This window comes from Myxocyprinus asiaticus, chromosome 7 (assembly GCF_019703515.2).
Source record: "Myxocyprinus asiaticus isolate MX2 ecotype Aquarium Trade chromosome 7, UBuf_Myxa_2, whole genome shotgun sequence".
Taxonomy (NCBI): domain Eukaryota; kingdom Metazoa; phylum Chordata; class Actinopteri; order Cypriniformes; family Catostomidae; genus Myxocyprinus; species Myxocyprinus asiaticus.
This window is the reverse complement of record NC_059350.1, coordinates 27,850,915-27,872,113: the sequence shown is the minus strand read 5'-3', so window position 1 is coordinate 27,872,113 and position 21,199 is coordinate 27,850,915. Positions and strand designations below refer to the sequence as shown.

The 21,199-nt window shown below is 39.1% G+C and overlaps 1 protein-coding gene across 2 annotated transcripts; it reads right to left on the bottom strand.

The window, feature by feature from the left end:
• Positions 1-4,604: 4,604 nt before the first annotated feature.
• poglut1 (protein O-glucosyltransferase 1) lies at positions 4,605-13,140 on the bottom strand. Of its 2 annotated transcripts, XM_051702541.1 has the most exons (12): positions 13,034-13,097; positions 12,672-12,755; positions 12,475-12,565; positions 12,205-12,348; positions 10,562-10,697; positions 8,119-8,240; positions 7,952-8,011; positions 7,759-7,858; positions 7,387-7,445; positions 6,508-6,675; positions 6,248-6,304; positions 4,605-6,140 (listed from the first exon to the last, which is right to left on the bottom strand). In XM_051702541.1, exons 3-12 carry the CDS (start codon positions 12,477-12,479, stop codon positions 5,984-5,986), a joined length of 1,008 nt encoding a protein of 335 aa, XP_051558501.1. In that variant the 5' UTR covers positions 12,480-12,565; positions 12,672-12,755; positions 13,034-13,097; the 3' UTR covers positions 4,605-5,983. The 2 variants fall into 2 exon arrangements, with proteins under 2 accessions (XP_051558501.1, XP_051558500.1); XM_051702540.1 differs by lacking the exon at positions 12,672-12,755 and having other exon boundaries at positions 13,034-13,140.
• Between the last annotated feature and the right edge of the window lie 8,059 nt (positions 13,141-21,199).

The window sequence follows — 21,199 nt, the reverse complement described above, 5'->3', positions numbered from 1 at the left end:
AAACTGTAGTCTGGCTTTTTTATTGCGGTTTTGGAGCAGTGACTTCTTTCGTGCTGAGCAGCCTTTCAGGTTATGTCGATATAGGTCTCGTTTGACTGTGGATATAGATACTTTACTACCTGTTTCCTCCAGCATCTTCACAAGGTCCTTTGCTGTTGTTCTGGGATTGATTTGCACTTTTTGCACCAAACTACGTTCATCTCTAGGAGACAGAATGCATCTCCATCCTGAGTAGTATGGTGGCTGCATGGTCCCATGGTGTTTATACTTGCATACTATTGTTTGTACAGATGAATGTGGTACCTTCAGGCGTTTGGAAATTGCTCCCAAGGATGAACCAGACTTGTGGAGGTCCACAATTTTTTTCTAAGGTCTTGGCTGATTTCTTTTGATTTCCCATGATGTCAAGCAAAGAGGCACTGAGTTTGAAGGTAGGCCTTAAAATACATCCACAGATACACCTCCAATTCAGTACACCTCCTATCAGAAATGAATTGTATAAAGGCTTTTTCTGGAATTTTCCAAGCTGCTTAAAGGCACAGTTAACTTAGGGTATGTAAACTTCTGACCCACTGGAATTGTGATATAATCAATTAAAAATGAAACAATCTATCTGCAAACAATTGTTGGAAAAATTACTCATGTCATGCACAAAGTAGATGTCCTAAACAACTTGCCAAAACTATAGTTTGCTAATATGAAATCTGTGGATTGGTTAAATTGGTTAAATTAGTTTTAATGTCTTCAACCTAAGTGTATGTAAACTTCTGAGTTCAACCATATCTATGATTGGGGGGGGGTTAATGTTATTAAAATGAATTGTATTCCAAAATTCAACTACCTGCCACAATCTCTCCCTGTAGATGTCCTCCTCTCTTATTTCAAGCAATTTGATAGCATAGCGAAGTCCTTCATTTGGAATGGTAAGCATCCCAGATTACATTTCAATAAGTTACATAGGCCGACTGACAAAGGTGGGCTAGGCCTACCCAAGATTTTGTTTTATTATTATGCATTCAGTCTCAGACATTTGGCTCATTCGTCACTTCCACCTGAGAGAGCCCTTCCCTGGTTTTGTATTGAACAGGAAGTTCTTGCCCGTATTTTGCCATTGCAAAGCCTTTCTATTAAACTAACCGGAGAAGTTAAGTTACACCCCGTTATCTCGCATTTGCACGCGTATGGACAAAAGTGTCCAGAGTGTTTAATTCGGACATTTATTTAAATGTTGCCTCGAGCATATGGCTGATCCCAAAATTATGTATTAATAAGTCCCCTTTCTGCTGGTCAGAGTGGATTGTGAGGAAGGTTAATACGCTCAGTGACGTATATGAGAGTGGAGTGTTGAGATCCTTTGAAAATATGGTTCAACATTTTAGGATTCCCAAATCTCAGTATTTATAGCTGTACCACCTGCTCTGTACTATTTTTGGGAGTAGCATACACCCCCCCTAAAGCGGCAGATACTCTGGGAGTGGTGATTACTGCTTTTGGAAAAGGTCATAAGGCATCAGTATATTACTCCCTGTTAATTCAGAGTCTGGGGGACGGAGCTTCAACTTCTCTCAAGAGATTATGGGAGAAAGATTTAAACTTGGTATTGGAGGAGGGAGTGTGGGCTAGGATTCTAAAAAAAATTAAGATTTTACATTGATTCTATTGGACCCCCTCTAGATTGTATAGGCTTGGTCTCAAAGACACACCCACGTGCTGGTGATGCCAATCAGAAGACAGGGACACAACCCATGTTTTTTGGTGGGATGTTAAGATCCAAGAATTTTGGTTGAGGGTTCAGTTTTAGGTGTGATGTATTGAGCACTCAAATTTAATTTTGCCCCAGTATTCTAGACTTATTAATATAGGGGATGGGTACATAAAGAATCGGGTCCTGGCAGGTGTTATGATCGGAAGACAGGTCATCCTTAGGGGATGGAAGTTGGCTGGAGCGCCCTCGTTTCGAGTGGTGCATGGAGTTGGGCAGGGTGGCGGCATTTGAGGGGATGATATATTGAAGGCTGGGCAACATGGGTTTATTTAATAAAAAATGGGGCAGTTATTTGCACTTTTTTTTGTTCGGAGGGAAGAGTTTTAAATTCATATAATTTGATTCCATATTTTCTGTCATGTTTATTTAATCTGTGACTGGAATCAATAAAAATTGTTAATAACAAAAACAATATTTTTTTACAGTATTTATTAATCTTTGTCAATATTAGTTAATAAAATTATAATTGTTCATTGTTAGTTCATGTTAGTTCATAGTGTTAACATATACAACTTTTGATTTTTAAAATCTATTAGTATGTTGAAATGAACATTAATTTAGATTAATAAATGCTGTAAAAGTATTGTTCATTAATTCAAGTTACCTAATGTTGTTAACTAACGTTAACAAATAACTTTATTGTAAAGTGTTACCAATTGTGCTATTGCATCATTATTTTTATTTATGAATATTGTGGTGTGATATTACAGATTATGAATAAAAATTAATTAATCCTCAACTGTAATTGTTTTTTCTTCTCAGTAGTGCTATACTCATGTGTACTCTCATGCTTTGACTAGAGAGGAAATATAATAATTTACACACAAAAAAACAACAACAAAAAAAAAATCAGTACTGTGTAGTGTTCAGTGATGTTTCGTCGCCCAGCGGATGCCGCTAAAACCTCATCTGAGCAATGAAGCAACTGTCCCACATCCTCGACTTCAGGTGATAGTTTGTGCTCTCGAATAGCATGTGTTGCTGTATTTCTCACTTGTAAATCACTGTACAATGGCTGGATGTAAATACTCTGCACACAGAGGAAGCCTTAAAGGGGACATATTAAGCAAAATCCACTTTTTCAATTTTTTTTAACATAATTATGTGTCCCCAGTGAACCACAAAATATGGTAAAAGACCATCCCCTCGTTTCTTTCCTTTCCCAATCAATAAAAAACAGTGTCTCCGAACGAGCCGTTCAGGTTTGCAGCCCCTTATGATGTCAAAAGGGGAAAGTTACCACCCACAGCCCACGGCTGGTGAAGAGATCCGCCCGAGTAGCTTAGATCGGCCCTCATTAAAACCTGAGTGTGCAGCCCACAGTCCATCATATTTATCTCCTCGCTAGATTCGCTTGTGTGAACTTGGACTGCTTCATCAAAAATGGTCAACACAAGGCTGGATTTGCTTCAAAGCTAAGGATCAAGGATGGATCGATACCAGCTCTCCATGACCCAACTTCAGATTTGCAAGTCGTAAGTTTCGCACTTTATACTTTTTTAATGTTTGCAATTTGGCTGTCTGAATTTGCTTGTTTGCACGTTGCGTGAAAAACGCTTGTTGTCGCGTCGTGGCTAGGACACGGTACAGGTATCAAATACGGGGCACGTCAATGCGGTTCAGGTTGCAGACAGTACCTACGTTACCAAGGTTTTTCCCTTGTTCAAGAATGAAGAACACTAAAGTAAATAATCTATGTCCTTTGATAATGATTTGGGTTGAATTTAATGGAAAATATGCGAGTTGTGCTCCATGGCACGGCAGAAATTTGAGCAGCCTCCGGAGTCATAGCTGGGAGCTGCCTACAGACAGTGGCAGCGGCGGTGTGCGTACCTTCATTGAAAACAGTTGTTTCGAATTTTAGAACGCGCCATGTCGTCTGCCAGACGCGTCCGGTGTGCGACCCCCTTTACACAATGGATCCACCTTTTTCCTATGTCCCGTGATGCTTAGCGAGAATTATGGGCGTTACTTCCGTTGTCAAGTAAACACAGCTGTTGTTACGATGTACTTCCATTCATTCTTTCATTTCATTTGAGGAGAGCTTTTATGATTTAGTATGGACATACATCAATCACTATACCAGTGTGTTACTGAACGTTAATAAACTGCAAAAAAGTCATAAAGACAAAGGAAGCGCGAACAAAACCGGCGCGCTGTTTCTCCCAGATGCAGTTGAGATTTAATCTAAGCACAAACACAACATTTCGAGCAGAATAATACGTTGTTTTAGTGGAGTACCTGTGTTAGTTCAGCTTCAGATGTGTGCACTTGTAATCTTGTCACCCTGCATGTTCAAATCGGACAGACACACTGAGGAAGAGCTGTGAAGTTCTCATCCTTGGGTATGTAATCGCTTTTTGAAGTTGTCCGATCGGACGGTTATTTCCTTTTAAATCTGCATGAAAGTTTAAACATTTGTTCGGCAGGTGATTGACTGATGAGAGGTGGTGCTTCGCTGCCGTCCGGGACGCATCAGGACGGCGTTTTAAACCTCAAATGCGATGTGGATTTTGACTACCTCTGTATGTGTTTTTGTGATCCAATCACAAAACATTTTGCAACCCGTTTACAACTGTATTTAGCACTGACCATTTGCGATCAGATCATCCAAAACTCGACTTATAACCAGCTGTAAACAGGGTCTAAAATGATTGCAGCCAGAGCTAGGAAATGGTATAGAACGATTTCCATCGGAAGTCCCACCCACATTAGTTTCCCCAGTAAGCCCCCCAGGAAAAAGGTGGATAGCAGTGCTCGGTGTTTTGGGAGCTTCGAAACAGTATATCATTTTATGAAGCATTTGGTTCAATGGATTCAAAGTTCGGAAAGCAGAAGACGAAGATAAATCAAAGCCTTTTATTGTTCTAGATTACCACAAACTACTTCAAACTTTGTCTGACATAGAAAAATAGTGGACTGAGAGAAAACAATTTCAAATCAACAGACACAATGACACAATCTAATAGAATACTAGAACATATTCAACATCTCGGTACCAGTTTGGCTCTATTCTGTATTTCAAAGAAAAAGCTTGTCTGTAAATGTCCAAACATTCTCTTTTGAAAATGTTTACATTCAAATGTTTTCAGAGTGGCACTTACGTGCTGAATTTTGCCAACAAATTAAGTAAATCAAAATGTTACAACTAATAACTTGTGCAGTACAGATGTTTTACTGGTAGTGACAAATGAATGCATGTTAAGTTACATTCTTTGTGGAACTGTCAGTTCATCCAAAACACTAATCATGAGGCTGCCTGGATTTGAGATTTCTTTTCACAAAACAAAAAACCAAATAAAATAAAAATGCTTGCTGCTCTAGAACTGGATAAAAAATATTCAAGACTTAAAGCAGTTTATGAAATATACATTACAAACTTGTCTTATGATTGTTCCATTTAATTACAATTTATTGAATGTGATTTTATGGTGAAAACTGATGGACTCAGACTTCAAGATTTAAACTGGCTCCAGTTTGACATTAGAAAACAGAATACTCAAATCCTTTGTGTGACTACTATAAAACTTATGGCATGTGAGGAGTAGAGTAAGATTAAAGATTGTTAACATTATTCAACTTTAATTACCCTATAACACTGCAATGTCAAATTATTTACAAACAAAAACACCCAACTGGAGAAGAAAGTTCTGTAGCTGAAAAAAACTTCCTTTGTTAAAGAGGGTCGAGAAGTGTGTACTGAAACAACTCCCAATCAACAAGGCCACAATAAACCAGTTCATTTCTAAGGAAAAATGTTTTGGCAAGTTGAAGTCTATTGTTTCCACAAATTATTTTTGTGCGCAACACCCCTTACACACTTCACACCACACCTTAAAAAAAGAACAACTTTGTTGAGATTAATGACTACTATAAAGAAGACAAAGCACATTGTAGCTGTGAAATACTCCAGACATCCACAGGACGAGGGTCTGGACAGGTTGATTACAGTCCTGCCTTTTTGAATATGTAGACAGGTGCATGGAATCCAAAAAGATTAGGTTTAACAGGTATTAAAACCTTTCTTGATTCTTAACATTGACAATATGGATTGTCTGAGAGACATATGACTTGGCAGAATTAACTACCCAGAGCTGCCTCCAAATACTCTTAACCTGTTTAGGCCAGTTTAAAGCCAAAAAGAGCAGTGGTGGATTTCAAAAGAATGAATAGAGCTAGACTAAGGAAAACAATTTCCCCCATTATGATTTTCTACTGTCAGAGTTCAGATCTGCTAGGTCTGTGGATGACCTGATTGTAGTTTGTTTTCCTCTTGGGCTTGTATTTTAGTAGCTTGCTGAAGTCAGTGAGCAGCCTCTCCCAGTAACAAGATACATCCTCCATGCGAAGGTGATGCAGAATGAACGTCTGGCCCCTAAAGAAATGTAGAACCATAAATATCAGCATAGGCAATGTCTTTAGGGTGTATAAGTATGACAAACAATGACCAAATAAAATCAATGAAATGCCATAATATATTACCTCATGGCGATTTCTTTTGCCACACCATCCTTTTCTTTCACAAATTGAAGCAGCTCTCTAACAACAGAGAGATAAAGTGTTTCAAAATGCAAAACAACTGGCATAATAATAACAACATCCATGAAAATGATCAAAGTAATTACAAAGACTAGCTCACTTATTCCTTTCCATTTGAAAATATGCATGAACTCCAGTGACCAATTAGTTAGTAAAAATTAAGTATATCAGCTGGCTTGAGATACTGTAGATGTTGAGGATACCTGAGGTCAGACAAGTCCTGTTTGACAGGAATATAGTGAACCCAGGGCTTGAGTTGTGGATAGAAGAACTCAAGCCATTCCTCGCCAACATGAAAAACCAGTGAGCCACATAAGAATAGATGTTTGAAACGAAAACTAGCAGCAACACCTCTGAAGTTAAAGAGGTATCTGAGGACAAAGAGAGAGAGAGAGAGAGAGAACTGAAAATCCCAAAACACACCAGAGTGTATAAAATGTTGGTTAAAGGTATAGTTCACCTGAAGGTGAAATTTCTCTCATCATTTATTCACCCTCATGCCATTGCAGATGTGTATGACTTTCTTTTTCTGCTGAACACAAATAAAGATTTTTAGAAGAATATCTCAGCTCTGTAGGTCCATACAATGCAAGTGAATGGCGGCCAGCCCTTTTTTTTACAATAAATTCTCCTCCCTTTCCAGTAAGCGCTGATATGCACAAAGAATGTGAATCACCAAAAACAGATTTATAGTAAAAAAAAAAAAAAAAAAGTACTTAAGTTGTGATCTGTTTCTCACCCACTCCTATCATATCGCTTCTGAATACATGTATTTAACCACTGGAGTCATATGGATTACTTTTAAGCTGCCTTTATATGCTTTTTGGTCCTTCTAAGTTCTGGCCACCATTCACTTGCATTGTATGGACCAACAGATATTTTTCTAAAAATTATTATGTTCAGCAGAAGAAAGTCATACACATCTCGGATGGCATTAGGGCGAGTAAATGGTGAGAGCGTTTTAAATTGGGGGGTAACTATCCCTTTAACTGACCACTATTGGACCTTTTGTTATCTGTTATCTTTACAATAATGTTTAAAAAAGTTTTAATAGTAGAAATGAGGATAAAGGGAGGTCTTACTTGTATTCACAGTGGTCAACTAGGGGAATCTCCTTAGCTGGGGGTCTCCCAAGAGTGTCCTTTTTTTTTTTTTTTTCAGAAGAACAAAAAAGAAAACAACAAAAAACACAAGTAGTCCTAGTATAAAAGTAAATGGTAAAGTCTGGGTAACACAGCTAGACAAAACCAATCCTGGCTCCAAAATCTGAATATTTCACTATTCTAATTTTGCTGACATTTCTAGAAAACACCCAGAGTAGTCCAGACCAGTGTTCCCCAACCCTGTTCCTATCTTTATCAGATACGGGAGACATCTAAAATGTGTAGTATTGGGGGCCCTGGTGGAACAGGGTTGAGAAGCACAGCCTAGTATGTGAGAAAGGGTAAACAAACCTTCTCTGACTTCCAGGCCTGGTTCTTGGTATACTCTGCATCCACAAGGTCAGGGGCCTCTCGAGACAGAAGGATCAGAGGGTCCCTCTCTGAACTGGTCCTACAAATGATGGAAAAACTGATCAGCTCATGCTGAAAACAACAATGCATTGAGTCGTATAAATATAACAATTGCCATTTAAGACAGGCTGACCTAGAACCTCTAAAGAATCCTTTGGGACTTTTCTTCTTCCAGGGCCACCGTTCAGCTGATCTGAAGAATTTAAAGGGATTCTTAGGTCTGGCTTTGTGTCATAATCTCAGATGCTGAGACAAGAAAGGGACTTCAAATGTTCCAATTTGTCACAATGGGCCACCCACTTTTTCAGGTCATTCCTCATCAGGTCCCAGCGGCCCAATCCAGTGGGGTAAATGGGCCATACAGCAGGACCTCCCTCCCAGAACGTCCATGCAGGGTACATAATGTCCTGATAGTCTGATGTCTTAAAGACACATTAATTTGTACCACTATTGTAATTAGGGATGCAGCGATACCATTTTTCTCTCCCGATCCGATACCTGAACTCTCGGCCGATACCAGTGTTCTTTTTTTAGTTTAGAATAAATATACCTTACTGGGTGGAACTGACTGGGGGTACTCTTTAAAAAGTAGAGAAACAAAAATATCTTAAACCTTTTTTTTTTTTTTTCATTATAAAATAAAGAAAACAAAACAAAAACACTTAAATAAAAAATATGTAGCCTGTTAAAAATATATATTTTTAAATAGTTTACTGCAATGATTTTGCTTGGGGACCCAGATTTTACATTGGACATCAAGTGGCGATCCAAAAGAGTAAAGATGTTACCTGCATTTAATGTAGCCTCAGCCACATTTTCTTTTATCTTGCATTGTTTTGATCATGGTTTTCAAATAAAAAGTCAGGTATCAAGTGACATTATTTTTGTTGTTGATGTCAACATGTCAATGTAGTTAGTCTTTAAAAATGATGAAAAAAATAAATAAAAAATTAGCCTTAACATTCAAAAACTTTAACCACAACTGCCAAACTTGCACGAAAACCAGGGTTAAATTGCATCACCCTTTCAGATGAGAAGCATATTTAGCACACATAAAGTGCCGAACGTGAGATGAATATAATTTAATTTGCCTCAGGGGCCCAAGCTAAATTAAGCAGCAGAAAATATAAATGGAGGAAGAACTCTGGCATTGGGTCGTGGACAGCAGGGAAAGAACAATCTAAACAGACCAGCAACCCATTTGTGGGTTGCAACACACCAGTTGTGAAACACTGGTCTACTGGATAATGCAGCATCAAAATGAACAGTTGTTCCAGTGAAAGTCTTCCGTTGAAAAGAAGCCAGTTCTCTTTACACATTTTTTAAAACTTGTATCTGGACCTCATGCATCTTTTTTGTTCAATTCAGTTGTAATAGTTAATCAGTCCACTTTTCAATCACACAGTTATTTTTTAGGAACCCAGTCAGGTTAAATGTTATTGTAATTTAATATAAAATAATAATAATAATAATAATAATAATGACGATGATAATGATGATAATAATAATCCATCAATCCATTTTCTATAGCCGCTTATCCTATATAGGGTCGCAGGTAGTGCTGGAGCCTATCCCAGCTGTCTCGGTCCGAACGTAGGGAAAGACCCTGGACAGGTGGCCAGTCCATAACAGAGCTAACACACACAGACAAACACATTCACACTCTTACTCACACCTATGGACATATTTTAGAGTCTCCAAATCACTTGACCTGCATGACTTTGGACTGTGGGGGAACTCAAAGCATCCGGAGGAAGCCCACGCTAACACAGGGAGAACATGCAAACTCCACACAGAAAGGCCCAGGTTGAGCCAGGACATGAACTTTCTGACTGTGAGATGACAGTGCTACCCACCGAGCTATCGTGCCACCCTAATGATAATTCTAAATATTATAAATGTATTATATAATAGTAATGTACTTCAGTCATATTTCTTAACTTTAAATCTCTGGGCTTTTATTTTATTTAGGAGTGTCTGTGTGTGGGCTAGTTGACTGTAGTTTAATATGCTTTTCATTCAAAATCTGGCGAATTACTCCTCAGTTCCAATCTCATTGCATGTTATAAGCAAAAAGAATGATCAAGCATCTACATCTGAGATGCAGTTCTTGTGGAGCACCCACATATTGCACGCTGCTCTGAAAACAGCAGCGCATCATCAGTCCGTGCATACTATGAGTTTATGTGACACAACAGAGCACCACTTATTTACTGAAGCGCACTGCGCATGCAGCCTATATATTTATTTATTGCATTTAAGGTAGCTTTTTGAGATTCACAAAGCTATTGCATGTCTTCAAGAGGTTTAAATAAAATGCACAAGTCATATGGACTGCTTTAATGGTGCTTTTATGGATATTTATGCCATTTTTGGAGCTTAACGGTAACGACCATGACCAACACAGTATCGGATTTGAATCGGGTTTGTCGGACCGATACCAGATTTGGTTAAAAGCATCAGTATTGGAGCCGATACCGATCCAGGTATCGGATCTGTGCATCCCTAATTGTAATACACATACCATTAAGAGTTAAACAATATTAATTTTATTTTTCAGTTTGGTCTTAATCAAGCATTTTCAGCTATCAATATATAATTTTTCATATTGCATTTATGATTTTAGAGCATGCTTTCACACACATTACCTTTTAGGTGGTGACACACATATTCAAGCTACTGGAATACCTAAAGTAAAATAAATTATATTGTTTTGAGACCATGTTGATGTGTGCATACACACCTTGCTAAAGGAAAGTACAGGCAGGGGTGGCTGAACCCATCCAGGAACCTGAGGATAGTCACGCACATTAATCACCGCCTCCATATCTGGTAACCTGTCAATCACTTTTAGGATAAAGTGCTCAACACCACTGCATCTGCGAAGAAATGTTAAATGTATGGCTTTATGGAAATAATATATTCAACACACAAACAGTTAAAAAAAAAAAAAAAATAAGTTAAAAAACGTAAAAAAAATAAAAAAAAAATTTCAATTTGTCCTTTCAAATTAGTTTTGTTTTCATTAGTTTCCACTCCATGACTGTTAGGTTTGGGTTTTTAGTGTCCAGTAATTCAATTCAAGAACTTTATATTTCTGTTAGGAACTTCATGTGTGAAAGTTACCAGTGCATACTACACAATCAAACAGAAAGACATAAACAAGTGTCAACACATTCACTACATAAATTTAGATGGAAATAATAATAATAATAATAATAATAAAAAGATAAGTAAAAATGAATAAAAAGTTTAATTTAGTGTCCTTAAAGTGCTAGTGCCACATGCTCATAATGAGTTAAAGAGACGGATGGATGTTGGGACAAAGCTGCTGCAGCCCTTCTAGTTTTAAAGGTCAGTGATCTGAATCTACGGCCAGAGTAGAGGAGGTTATATAGACCGTGTAGGATGTATGTGGCGTCTTGTGAAATTACAGTTCCTTTCTTCACTGTTCGCTTGCTGTAAATGCTGCTGAGAGGTTCCATATCCAAACCAAAGATTTTTCTGCTCAGTCTTAACAATCTTGTAGAGTGGGATTGTGTGAATGCTGCTCATTCCTACAAACCAAGCTTCTATGTTGATTCAATAAAACACTTGTAAAATCTCGTAAAACTGACTGATGAACCTGGAGCTTTCTGAGTTTCTGGAAGAAAAATAGACATTGTTGAAACTTGGAGAAGATCATTTCACTGTTCAATTTGTAGGTGAGATTATAATCAATAATGGTTCCGAGCTACTTATATTCCTCTCAATATCCTGACCACTGACCTCTAGTGCAGTGGTGATCAATTTTTCCCTACCAAAATCAATGACCATCTCCATCTTAGAGACATTCAGTTCTAGATGACTGTCACTGCAATACACAGAGAACTTATTCAGTTGAACCTGGAGCCAGCTGTCAGAGTTTATGTTATCCACGATGACTGTGTCATCAGAACATTTGATGTATTCTATTTCTGGGTCATTACACCTACAGTCATCATTAAACAGGGTGAACTGCACAGGTGAAGTGATTAAGCCCTGGGGAACCCCAGGTGAAACAGGTGTTATTGTGCTAAACTTGCCATTCACTCTGACCGTTTGATTTCTTTCAGTCAATAAGGCCAAAACCCAGAGTATAAGATGTGGATTTACTTCCATCCGTAGTAGGTTTTTTCCCCATGAGGTGAGGTTGCACTGTATCAAATGCACTTGAGAATTTATAGCTCATTTTAAAAGTTATGAAAACATATTTTAGTTTAGTTTCAGATTTTACAATGTTGTGCTTTTTTTATTTCAGTAAAATGTTTTCATTTGTTTTTGTAAACAATAGTAACACTGATGACAGGGCCATAATTTTACCCAATAACACCCAGGCACATTTGGTGGATGTTACATTTCACCAACCTTGCTGGAAACATGCAGCTTTGTTCTCTGAACAGCTTGTGACCGATAATCTGGTAGTGTGTGCCAAGACCTCTTTGGACTGTGTCTGCCATCAGCCCCTCAGATATGCCGTTTCTTAACAGCCTCAGGTCATCTTTCAGGACACTAAATCAACAGAGAGATGCAGGGAAGCACAATAATTTTTCAACCAGTTCAACTGCATCTGTAATGAATTCACTGTAGGGGAGCTTCTGTGAAAGAGATGCTGTTCTTTATATCTGTAAAATTAACCTCATATGACAGCTGCAGTTCTCCTGAATGCATGGCTGGTAGTTCTTTGTGGCTTCTGAGATTTTGCTGATGTATGACTGCCAACGTTTGCCTGTTGCCAAGATAGAGAGGGAACTTTTTTATTTTATTTTATTTTATTTTATTTATTTATTTATTTAATTTATTTTGGTATCAGAATAAACAAGTAACAGAATTACAGTCCTGTATTCTCTGGAAACCTCTTCAAGGTCTTTAAAAAATCCCAGACGTATCTGGAGATTTTAAACGTGATTCACAATGATCTAAAGGAATTTAAAACATTGTCCATTTAATTAGCCTATACGCAGAATGATTAAATGACAACTATACAATTATTACATGCTGCATTGTAAACAAGATAATTTCAATAAACGTACAAAGCAGATTTGCGGGGTTTAATCTGCCGAGTGTATAGAGGGACGCTAATGCTATCACCACAATAAACATTTGTTTGAAGATTAAAATAATAAAGCACTAGGTTCACCAGAATGGATGAACATCTGTCAGTTTTAGTACAAAAATAAATTATTTATGTACTCACTGTTATCCGAAGAACATAGTTTAAATCCATTCAGAAAAAGCATGAGGGAAAGTATGGGCAGCCCCAGCAACTTCATTTTTTTCTTCCTGGTTCGATTTGAAGTGCTTTCGACTATGTACTAGTATGGTCTGATAATAGATTAAAAGTCCCCACTCTTGGCTCAGGTTGTATTCAATGCGGTGGGGGCTCTGGCTTACTTGGTGCCCTAGGCCGGGATTCACTAAAGTACAGCGAAGCACACATTTATGGCAAGCCGAATTCACTTTTATTCATTTGCAGGATATGAATTGTTGATATCAACAATTCAATTGTCACTAGTTAGAATTCTGATTCTTGATATCAAGAATGTAATTTTCACAAGTGGAAATGCCAGTTGTTGATATAAAAAATTACGTCATCACTCGCAGAGATCACATTCTTTTTTCCCCATTTTTCACCCAATTTGGAATGTCCAATTCCCAATGTGCTTTTAAGTCATGGTCGTGTAGTGATTCGCCTCAATCCGGGTGGCGGAAGATGAATCCCAGCTGTCTCCGCTTCTGAGACTGTCAACCCGTGCATCTTATCATGTGGCTTGTTGAGCGCGTTGCCACAGAGACATAGTGCGTGTGGAGGCTTCACACCATCCACCGCGGCATCCGCACTCAACTCACCATGTGCCCCACCGAGAACAAACCACATTATAGCTATGACGAGCAACTCCCTAGCAACTGGGCCAATTTGGCTCAGTTACTCAGCACACCCTGGGATTTGAACTAGCCAGACTCCAGAGGTGGTAGCTAGCCTCTTTTACCACTGAGCTACCCAGCCCCCCAGAATTTACATTCTTGATATCAAAAATAGGATTTCAACTAGTAAAAACCATAATTTTTTATATCTATAATTGAATTTTCACTAGTAAGGTTACACACCGATATGTCATTCACTCTTATTCAAAACGCAATTATTGATATCAAAAATTAGTTTCTAACTAGTTGAAAGTCCAATTTCACATATCAACAATTCTTTTCTTACTAGTAAAGAAATATCATTTTTGATATCAAGAATGTAATTTCTACTAGTAAAATGCCCATTTTTGATATCAACAACTGAATTCCAACTAGTAGAAATGCTCATTTTTGATATCAGATATTCAGTTTTCACTAGTGACAGTTTTAATTTCTGATATCTGTAATGTAATTGTTACTAGTAAGAACTTCTTTTTAGATATCATTAATTACACTCCAAATTATTGATATCTGAAATCCATTTCTAGATATCAGAAATCCCAATTGTAACATGCTGAAAAGCATTTACAGATATCAAGAATAAAAAATTTACCTAGTGAAAATTAATTTCTTGATATCAGGAATTTATATTTTTACTAGTAACAATGTAATTGTTGATATCAAAAAATATATTTTTACTAGTAAGAAGTACAATCTTGATATCAAGAATTAGCATTTTAACTAGTAAAAATTTTATTGTTGATATCTGTAATTACCTTTGCATAGTTCTGGCGCCCTTTCAACTTTTAATCACATGTAGATGACTTGTTGATATCAACAATTACATTTTCACTAGTTAAAATGCTAATTCTTGATATCAGGAATGTATTTTCTACTAGTGGAAATGCCAATTGTTGATATCAATAATTACATTTCCACTAGTAAAAACGTGAATTATTGATATCAACAATGGTGTCATCTCTCGCGGAAATATATTCTTGATATCAAAAATGGAATTTCAACTAGTAAAAACTATAATAATTGATATCTGTGACTGAATTCTTACATGTAAAAAAGGAATTGTTACATGTTGAAATGTAATATTTACTAGTTAAAATGGTCATTTCAGATATCATAAATGCCTTTTTGAATATGTGCATAATAATGAGGAGTGCTTACGAGTTCCTTACGTACCTTATGAATATTTAAAAAAAGAAAAGTATGGAACCTCGCAGGGGATATGCAAGCGGAAAAGAGAACTTTTTTCATCCACACGATCCGCTTTCCTCTGTCGTTTATAAACCACACTTTTATTTTTCATATCAAAACCACAAGGTGTATATTATTTTTATATTTAATAACATTGTATGAATTTGTAATGTGTATCGAGATATGTCCATCTGCAGAGCCGCAGAGCCACAGCAGTCTGCAGGACCAATGCAGTGTTAGCGCCATCTATAGTTTGGAGTATAATTTCTTACGTTTGTTTGCTTTTTTAGATTTCAAATGTGCTGTTTTTACATCGATTTTGATTTGATTACTATCTAAAACATTTAATGGTAGCCTTTTCAACACTTTTCAATAAGGTTCCATGTGTTAACATTAGTTACAGTAGGTTTCATGAGTTAACAGCATTTATTAATCTCTGTTAATGTTAATGGATAAAACATTGTTCTTTGTTCATTTATATTTTATGAACTAATGTTAACATTTACAACTTCTAATTTTAAAAATATATTAGTAAGTGTTGAAATTAACATTAACCAAGATTAACAAATGCTGTTACAGTATTGCTCAATGTTTTTCAAGTTAACAAATGTTAACAAATGAATTGATTGTACGGTGTTACCCATTTGATTATATTATATGTGATCATTTGATTTATTTCCTGTTCAAAGATTTCTTTAAAGTTACAAAGAGTTCTTAAAAAAGACACAAAGAATGGGCATTTAATGTCATATGTATTGAATCAAATCAAATTCAAAATAAACACTCAATTACAAAGCCTAACAAAACATGTACATTGCAAAATTAAAAAAACAAATCAATTACATAATTGATAAGAAATTTAAATATAATAAATTAAACTAATATAATTGTTTAAACAACAAACGCTTGAGTGATTCAAAACCAAATCATTTTTTAAAAATACAACCCGATCGACAATCGAACTGTTTCCAGAATAATATTCGTTATGAAATACATCTAGACAGATCCAGTAGTTAGCAGATAAATACTTAGCTTAATAAAGTAATTGTTTACCAAAAATGCTAGATTTAATAAAACTTTACATAGACAACAACTTACCGTGCTCTCCGGCATGATTGTTCTGTCATTAGCTCCGCCTGACATCAGTCTGGAGACTGCGGGCCTGAAACTGTTGTGACTTAAGGCCGATTTATACTTCTGTGTCAAACCTACGGCTCTGTGGCTCAGCAGATGGATACTATTGTGTCTAATATATCTGTGTGCAGTTGATAAATGTATGAAAACGTGTTCCATCACTTTGCATAAAATCGTAGGCTAAATTAATGTTTAGGTATTAGGAGTAACAAGGACGAGTAGATATAAAAATCTAACAAATTTGTGTGCATATGTGTGTTAAGAAGCCGTAAAAATAATGGTTTTCACGTTTTACTTTTTACTTAACCATTGAGAAAATAAATTGGCCAAATCTTTTTATTTTTATTATTGTTTTATGCACTTTAGTTTAATATGAAATGCACTAATTTAACAGCCGGGGCCTCGTTTCCCTATAACGATTGATCTTAGCGGTTAAGAGAGTATTCTACCAACGATTTTACGAATGTTCGTTATTTTTTTACCTACGTTTCCCAAAACTGCGCTTAACATGAACGTGCGAGGACGCAGTTTAAGTGCTACTTAAGAGAGTCGCTGTCCTTGTAACAGTGCTGAAATGTGACCGTATAGTGCTGCTCATCATTGCCACTTCATTATATTTGTGAGTAACTTTGTGCGTAACTTTAAAAACGTTTGTAATTTACCTCGCTGGGAATATTGAAAAATATTTTCTTAAAGCCACTCCCCCAGACATACCGGTATAAAAGGAGCTGGTATGCAACCACTCATTCAGATTTTCTCTCCGGAGCCGAACGGTCATGCTCACTGAGCTGAATTCTCATGACTGTTCAGCGGCTTCTCCCTGCTCTGCACTGGTGCACTGCAGAGAACGCCCCTGGGCGCTTTGGCAGAAAAAAGAGAGTATATTTTCCTGAAAGAGTATATTTCTCTAAGTGAGCGGCACACAAGGAACGTCTTTTTAAAGAAGCGTCTTTTTAAAGAAATCTTTCCGATTGTGTGCTATTCCTGGTTGTGGTTGTTACCTCTCAACTTCAGATGGTCACGATCGCTGTCTTTCGTGTCTGGGCGCGACACACACAGAGACAGTGTTCGTGGGTGGTTCATGTTCTCACTGCGAGAACATGACCATGGCAACGTTGCGGTTTCAGCTTGCTTTCATAAGAAAGCAAGCCACCCCAGCGGTTCCCCGCCTTGTCCTCCTACCTACGGGTTTGAGGCCAGCGCGGCTAGCACTGGGTGCGATTTGGGGAACCCAATGGGACCACCCCAGCCGGGTATCCCCCCGCAGACCTCCCATTCCCCAGCATGCTCATCTGCCCTGATCGGGCTTCCAGATGAGTCCGCCGGCTAGTCTCACAGCGAGTTCGACCTCTTGTTCGGAGCCTGTGAAGCTGATGAGCTCTTGAGCGCAGCATTGGAGAGCGGGCTTGTCCAGTCGGACGCAGAAGCCTTAGCTGGGCTCCCCCCTTTGGGGACAATTACCCAGTCACAGGCTGATGCAGAGATGACGGACATGCTTTCCCGGGCGGCCGCGAGCGTCGGCCACAGCAGGAAGCAGACGCCACCCGTCACACAGCCGGCTGCCAAGAACCCACGAAGTTCGTCAAAGCGCCCCTGCGATGGGTGACCCAGGGTTGACGAAACCCACTGCATTGGAGCTGGTAGTAAGACCATTCCATTCCCCGGTGGAGGGCCGGGTGGAGAATCTTTTGTTGCCTTTTCATTTGATTTTGCCACATGCCCAAGTGGCTGTGGTACCCTACTGTTCAGCAAAAGAGCGGTTTCCTCCTTCCCTTGGTCACATTCCCAGTGTGCACGGTCGTCATCACGACCACCGTTCACCTTTTTTCCCTTGCAGGATTGGCGCTCCAGTGGCGGTCTCCCCGCCCCTGCGCGCCCAGCTGTGGCACACATCCGCCGCCGATGTGACAGTCTCCACGGGTTGCGATGACAGGCCCCTTCCTCCCCCGTCCCAGGCTGTTCCGGGGGTGGTCACGAGCCAGGTAAGTGCTTCGATGTCCCTAGACTCGGCACGGCCACGACATGGTGTGGCACCTCGATCTCCGCCCTGCCGCGAGGCCCCACCTGCCGGTACGTCCAACGACGTTGTCCCTTTGGTCCCCCTTGCGCGGAACTTGGATGCGTGGCTTGCGCTTTCCAATCCGTCGCGATGGCTGGTCCGGACCGTCCGACTTGGCTACGCGATTCAGTTCTCCAGGTGTCCGCCCAGGTTCAGCGGTATTCACTTCACCTTGGTGAAGGGACATATTTTTATATATCATAACCTTGGCCACCATCAGGCAATACAAAATCAGATGCTATTAGTAGGCTTGCAACAGTATACTGTGATAACGGTTATACTCGGTAAGAGCGACAATACTCAGACACCCTCATAAATTAATTGTGAAACCAATCTAGAATGATTTGTTTGGAGTCCCTAGATCACTAATTATGTAAAAACATGTTTATTTTTCCATACAAGCCAAAATGCATGTAGTGGACTGGACAGTTTTACTTAAATGGCTATAGTTCCATTTTAGAAAAATTAAATGAGATTGACCACTTGGTGGGGATACAATTGGAACTTTGGGGTGATGACTGGATATGTTCACAGGTTCTCATGTCTTTTGCTATAGCTTATTTCTTAAGTATGTAGTTATGCTTAGTTAGATCTGCTGTAATGGTGAATATTGTTATTTCCTGAGGTAAATATCTTAAACACAATGAGATCTTTTCACAAAATGTTACGCTGTGATGTAAGGGCTTATTCTGAGGACACACATACAAACAAATGGTGCTTGGCTATTTAGTGGTGCTATAACAGGAAAGAAAATACATGAATTTGGTTCTACCTATCTATGGAACCATTGGTCTGAGTGATCTCTAAATTTGCATGCAGTGTCTTTATCTGAGGTGCCATCAATTTCTATGATGACAGTCACATATTCTGAGAAACACGGCTGCCACTGGCCAATCAACTTTCAGCAGCTATCAGACAAAGATCAGAACAAAATGTGGTGGACCTGTTTGCCTCTTGGCCCTAGAGGTCTGTAGTAAAAAGACTACTGCGAGGTACTGTTATGTTTTACATGTGCATTAAAGGTTTTACATAATGCAATGTTTCACACAAGCACAAATAATTCATATATTATAGATTTTCTCATTCTGAACAACTTTTCAACTTTTTCTCAAGAATCATTGGTGTTAGTAAAATTGTACGTTAAATATTTCGGTTAATTAACAGTACTTTTGCAAACTAGTTCTAGGTTTTAGGAGTAACAAATAAAGTGCAGGAATATTCGTTGAAGTCTGTTAGCTGAACTTTCAATTTAGCATGGTCATATCATAGTATATGAAATGCAAAATTTGGTGGAGATTAAAGAACAGGTGGTGTTATGAACATCAGATTTTTATCAAATTTTGCACATATATGCTAGGATGTGATGCTGAAGGAGCCTGCAATTATATGGTGGATTATAAAAAATGGCTATATCTCAAAGGTTCTTTGCTTAATTGCCTTGAAGTTTTTGATGCACTTTGTCTGTTTTAGGTGCTTCTTTTGAAATCGTTTTAAACATGACCTTAAATGCCCTAAAAAGACTGAACCCTGATAATAGCAGCTTGCAGGTAAAAATCCCAAACAATTTGTCTGTTGCATGGAATAAGAACAATAGAAAAATCCTGGTTGTATTATAGAAAATATAAGCATAATAACTTAAAACCACATGTAAAAAAAAAAAAAAAACCCATTAGAGCTCTGTAAAAGATGAAGCGAGAAGCAGTTTTTCCTTCTTAAGGTGAGGCTTTATTTTCCCCTCTTCGCGACACCACTATACAGTTAACCTTTACGCACTAAACTAAACACTAACACACACTGCTTTCACAAATAAAATTTCACTACAAGAAAATCCTTGCTCTGGCTTGGCTCTGTCGTATCCAGTCTCTCTCTCGACTAAGTGCTGTGTCACTCTATTTATGCCGCTCTCCCCGTGCTCACTGAAATTAGAGACAGGTGTTAGACATAATTTAGCTCAGGTGTAAGCGCCCTTACCGCTTTCTCTCTCTCCGGAGAGATGCTTGACCACGCCCCCGCTGCCACATATCCCCACCGCCTGACTCAGGCTGGGGCGGCATCCGGCCTGCCTACCACTCCCCCCCATTCCTGGAAAGGAAGTCGGCGACAGCCATCTGTGCCCCCGGTCTGTGGACCACCTTGAACTTAAACGGCTGAAGAGCCAGATACCAACGGGTGATCCGGGCGTTAGTATCTTTCATGCAGTGCAGCCACTGGAGTGGGGCGTGATCCGAGCAGAGGGTGAAGGCCCGCCCCAGCAGGTAGTATCGGAGAGTGAGGACCGCCCACTTGATGGCGAGACACTCCTTTTCCACGGTGCTGTACTTAGTTTCCCTTAACGAGAGCTTACGGCTAATGTACAGCACCGGGCGCTCCTCCCCCTCCACCACCTGCGAGAGTACGGCCCCCAGCCCCCTATCTGAAGCATCTGTCTGTAAAATAAAAGGGAGAGAGAAGTCAGGTGAATGTAAAAGCGGCCCCCCGCAAAGTGCAGCTTTAACTTGCGTAAACGCCTGTTGGCACTGCTCCGTCCACTGGACCGGATCTGGAGCTCCCTTTTTAGTGAGATCAGTCAGCGGGCTGGTGACGTCCGAATAATTAGGTACGAACCTTCTATAATAGCCAGCCAGCCCCAGGAACTGTCTCACCCCCTTTTTGGTCTTGGGTCTCGGGCAGGTCGCAATCGCTGCTGTCTTGTCAATTTGGGGACGCACCTGCCCGTGGCCCAAGTGGAACCCCAGATACCATACCTCCACCCGTCCAATCGCGCACTTCTTCGGATTCGCTGTGAGTCCCACTCGGCGCAGCGATCTCAGAACCGCCCTCAGATGTTGCATGTGCCACTGCCAATCATTGATATAAATGATGATGTAATCTAAATAGGCAGCGGCGTAGGATGAATGCGGTCTGAGGATTCGGTCCATGAGATGCTGAAATGTAGCCGGGGCTCCAAACAAACCGAACGGAAGTGTCACAAATTGGTGTAAACCAAACGGTGTGGAGAAGGCGGTTTTCTCACGGGAAATTGGTGTCAAGGGGATCTGCCAATAACCCTTCGTCAAA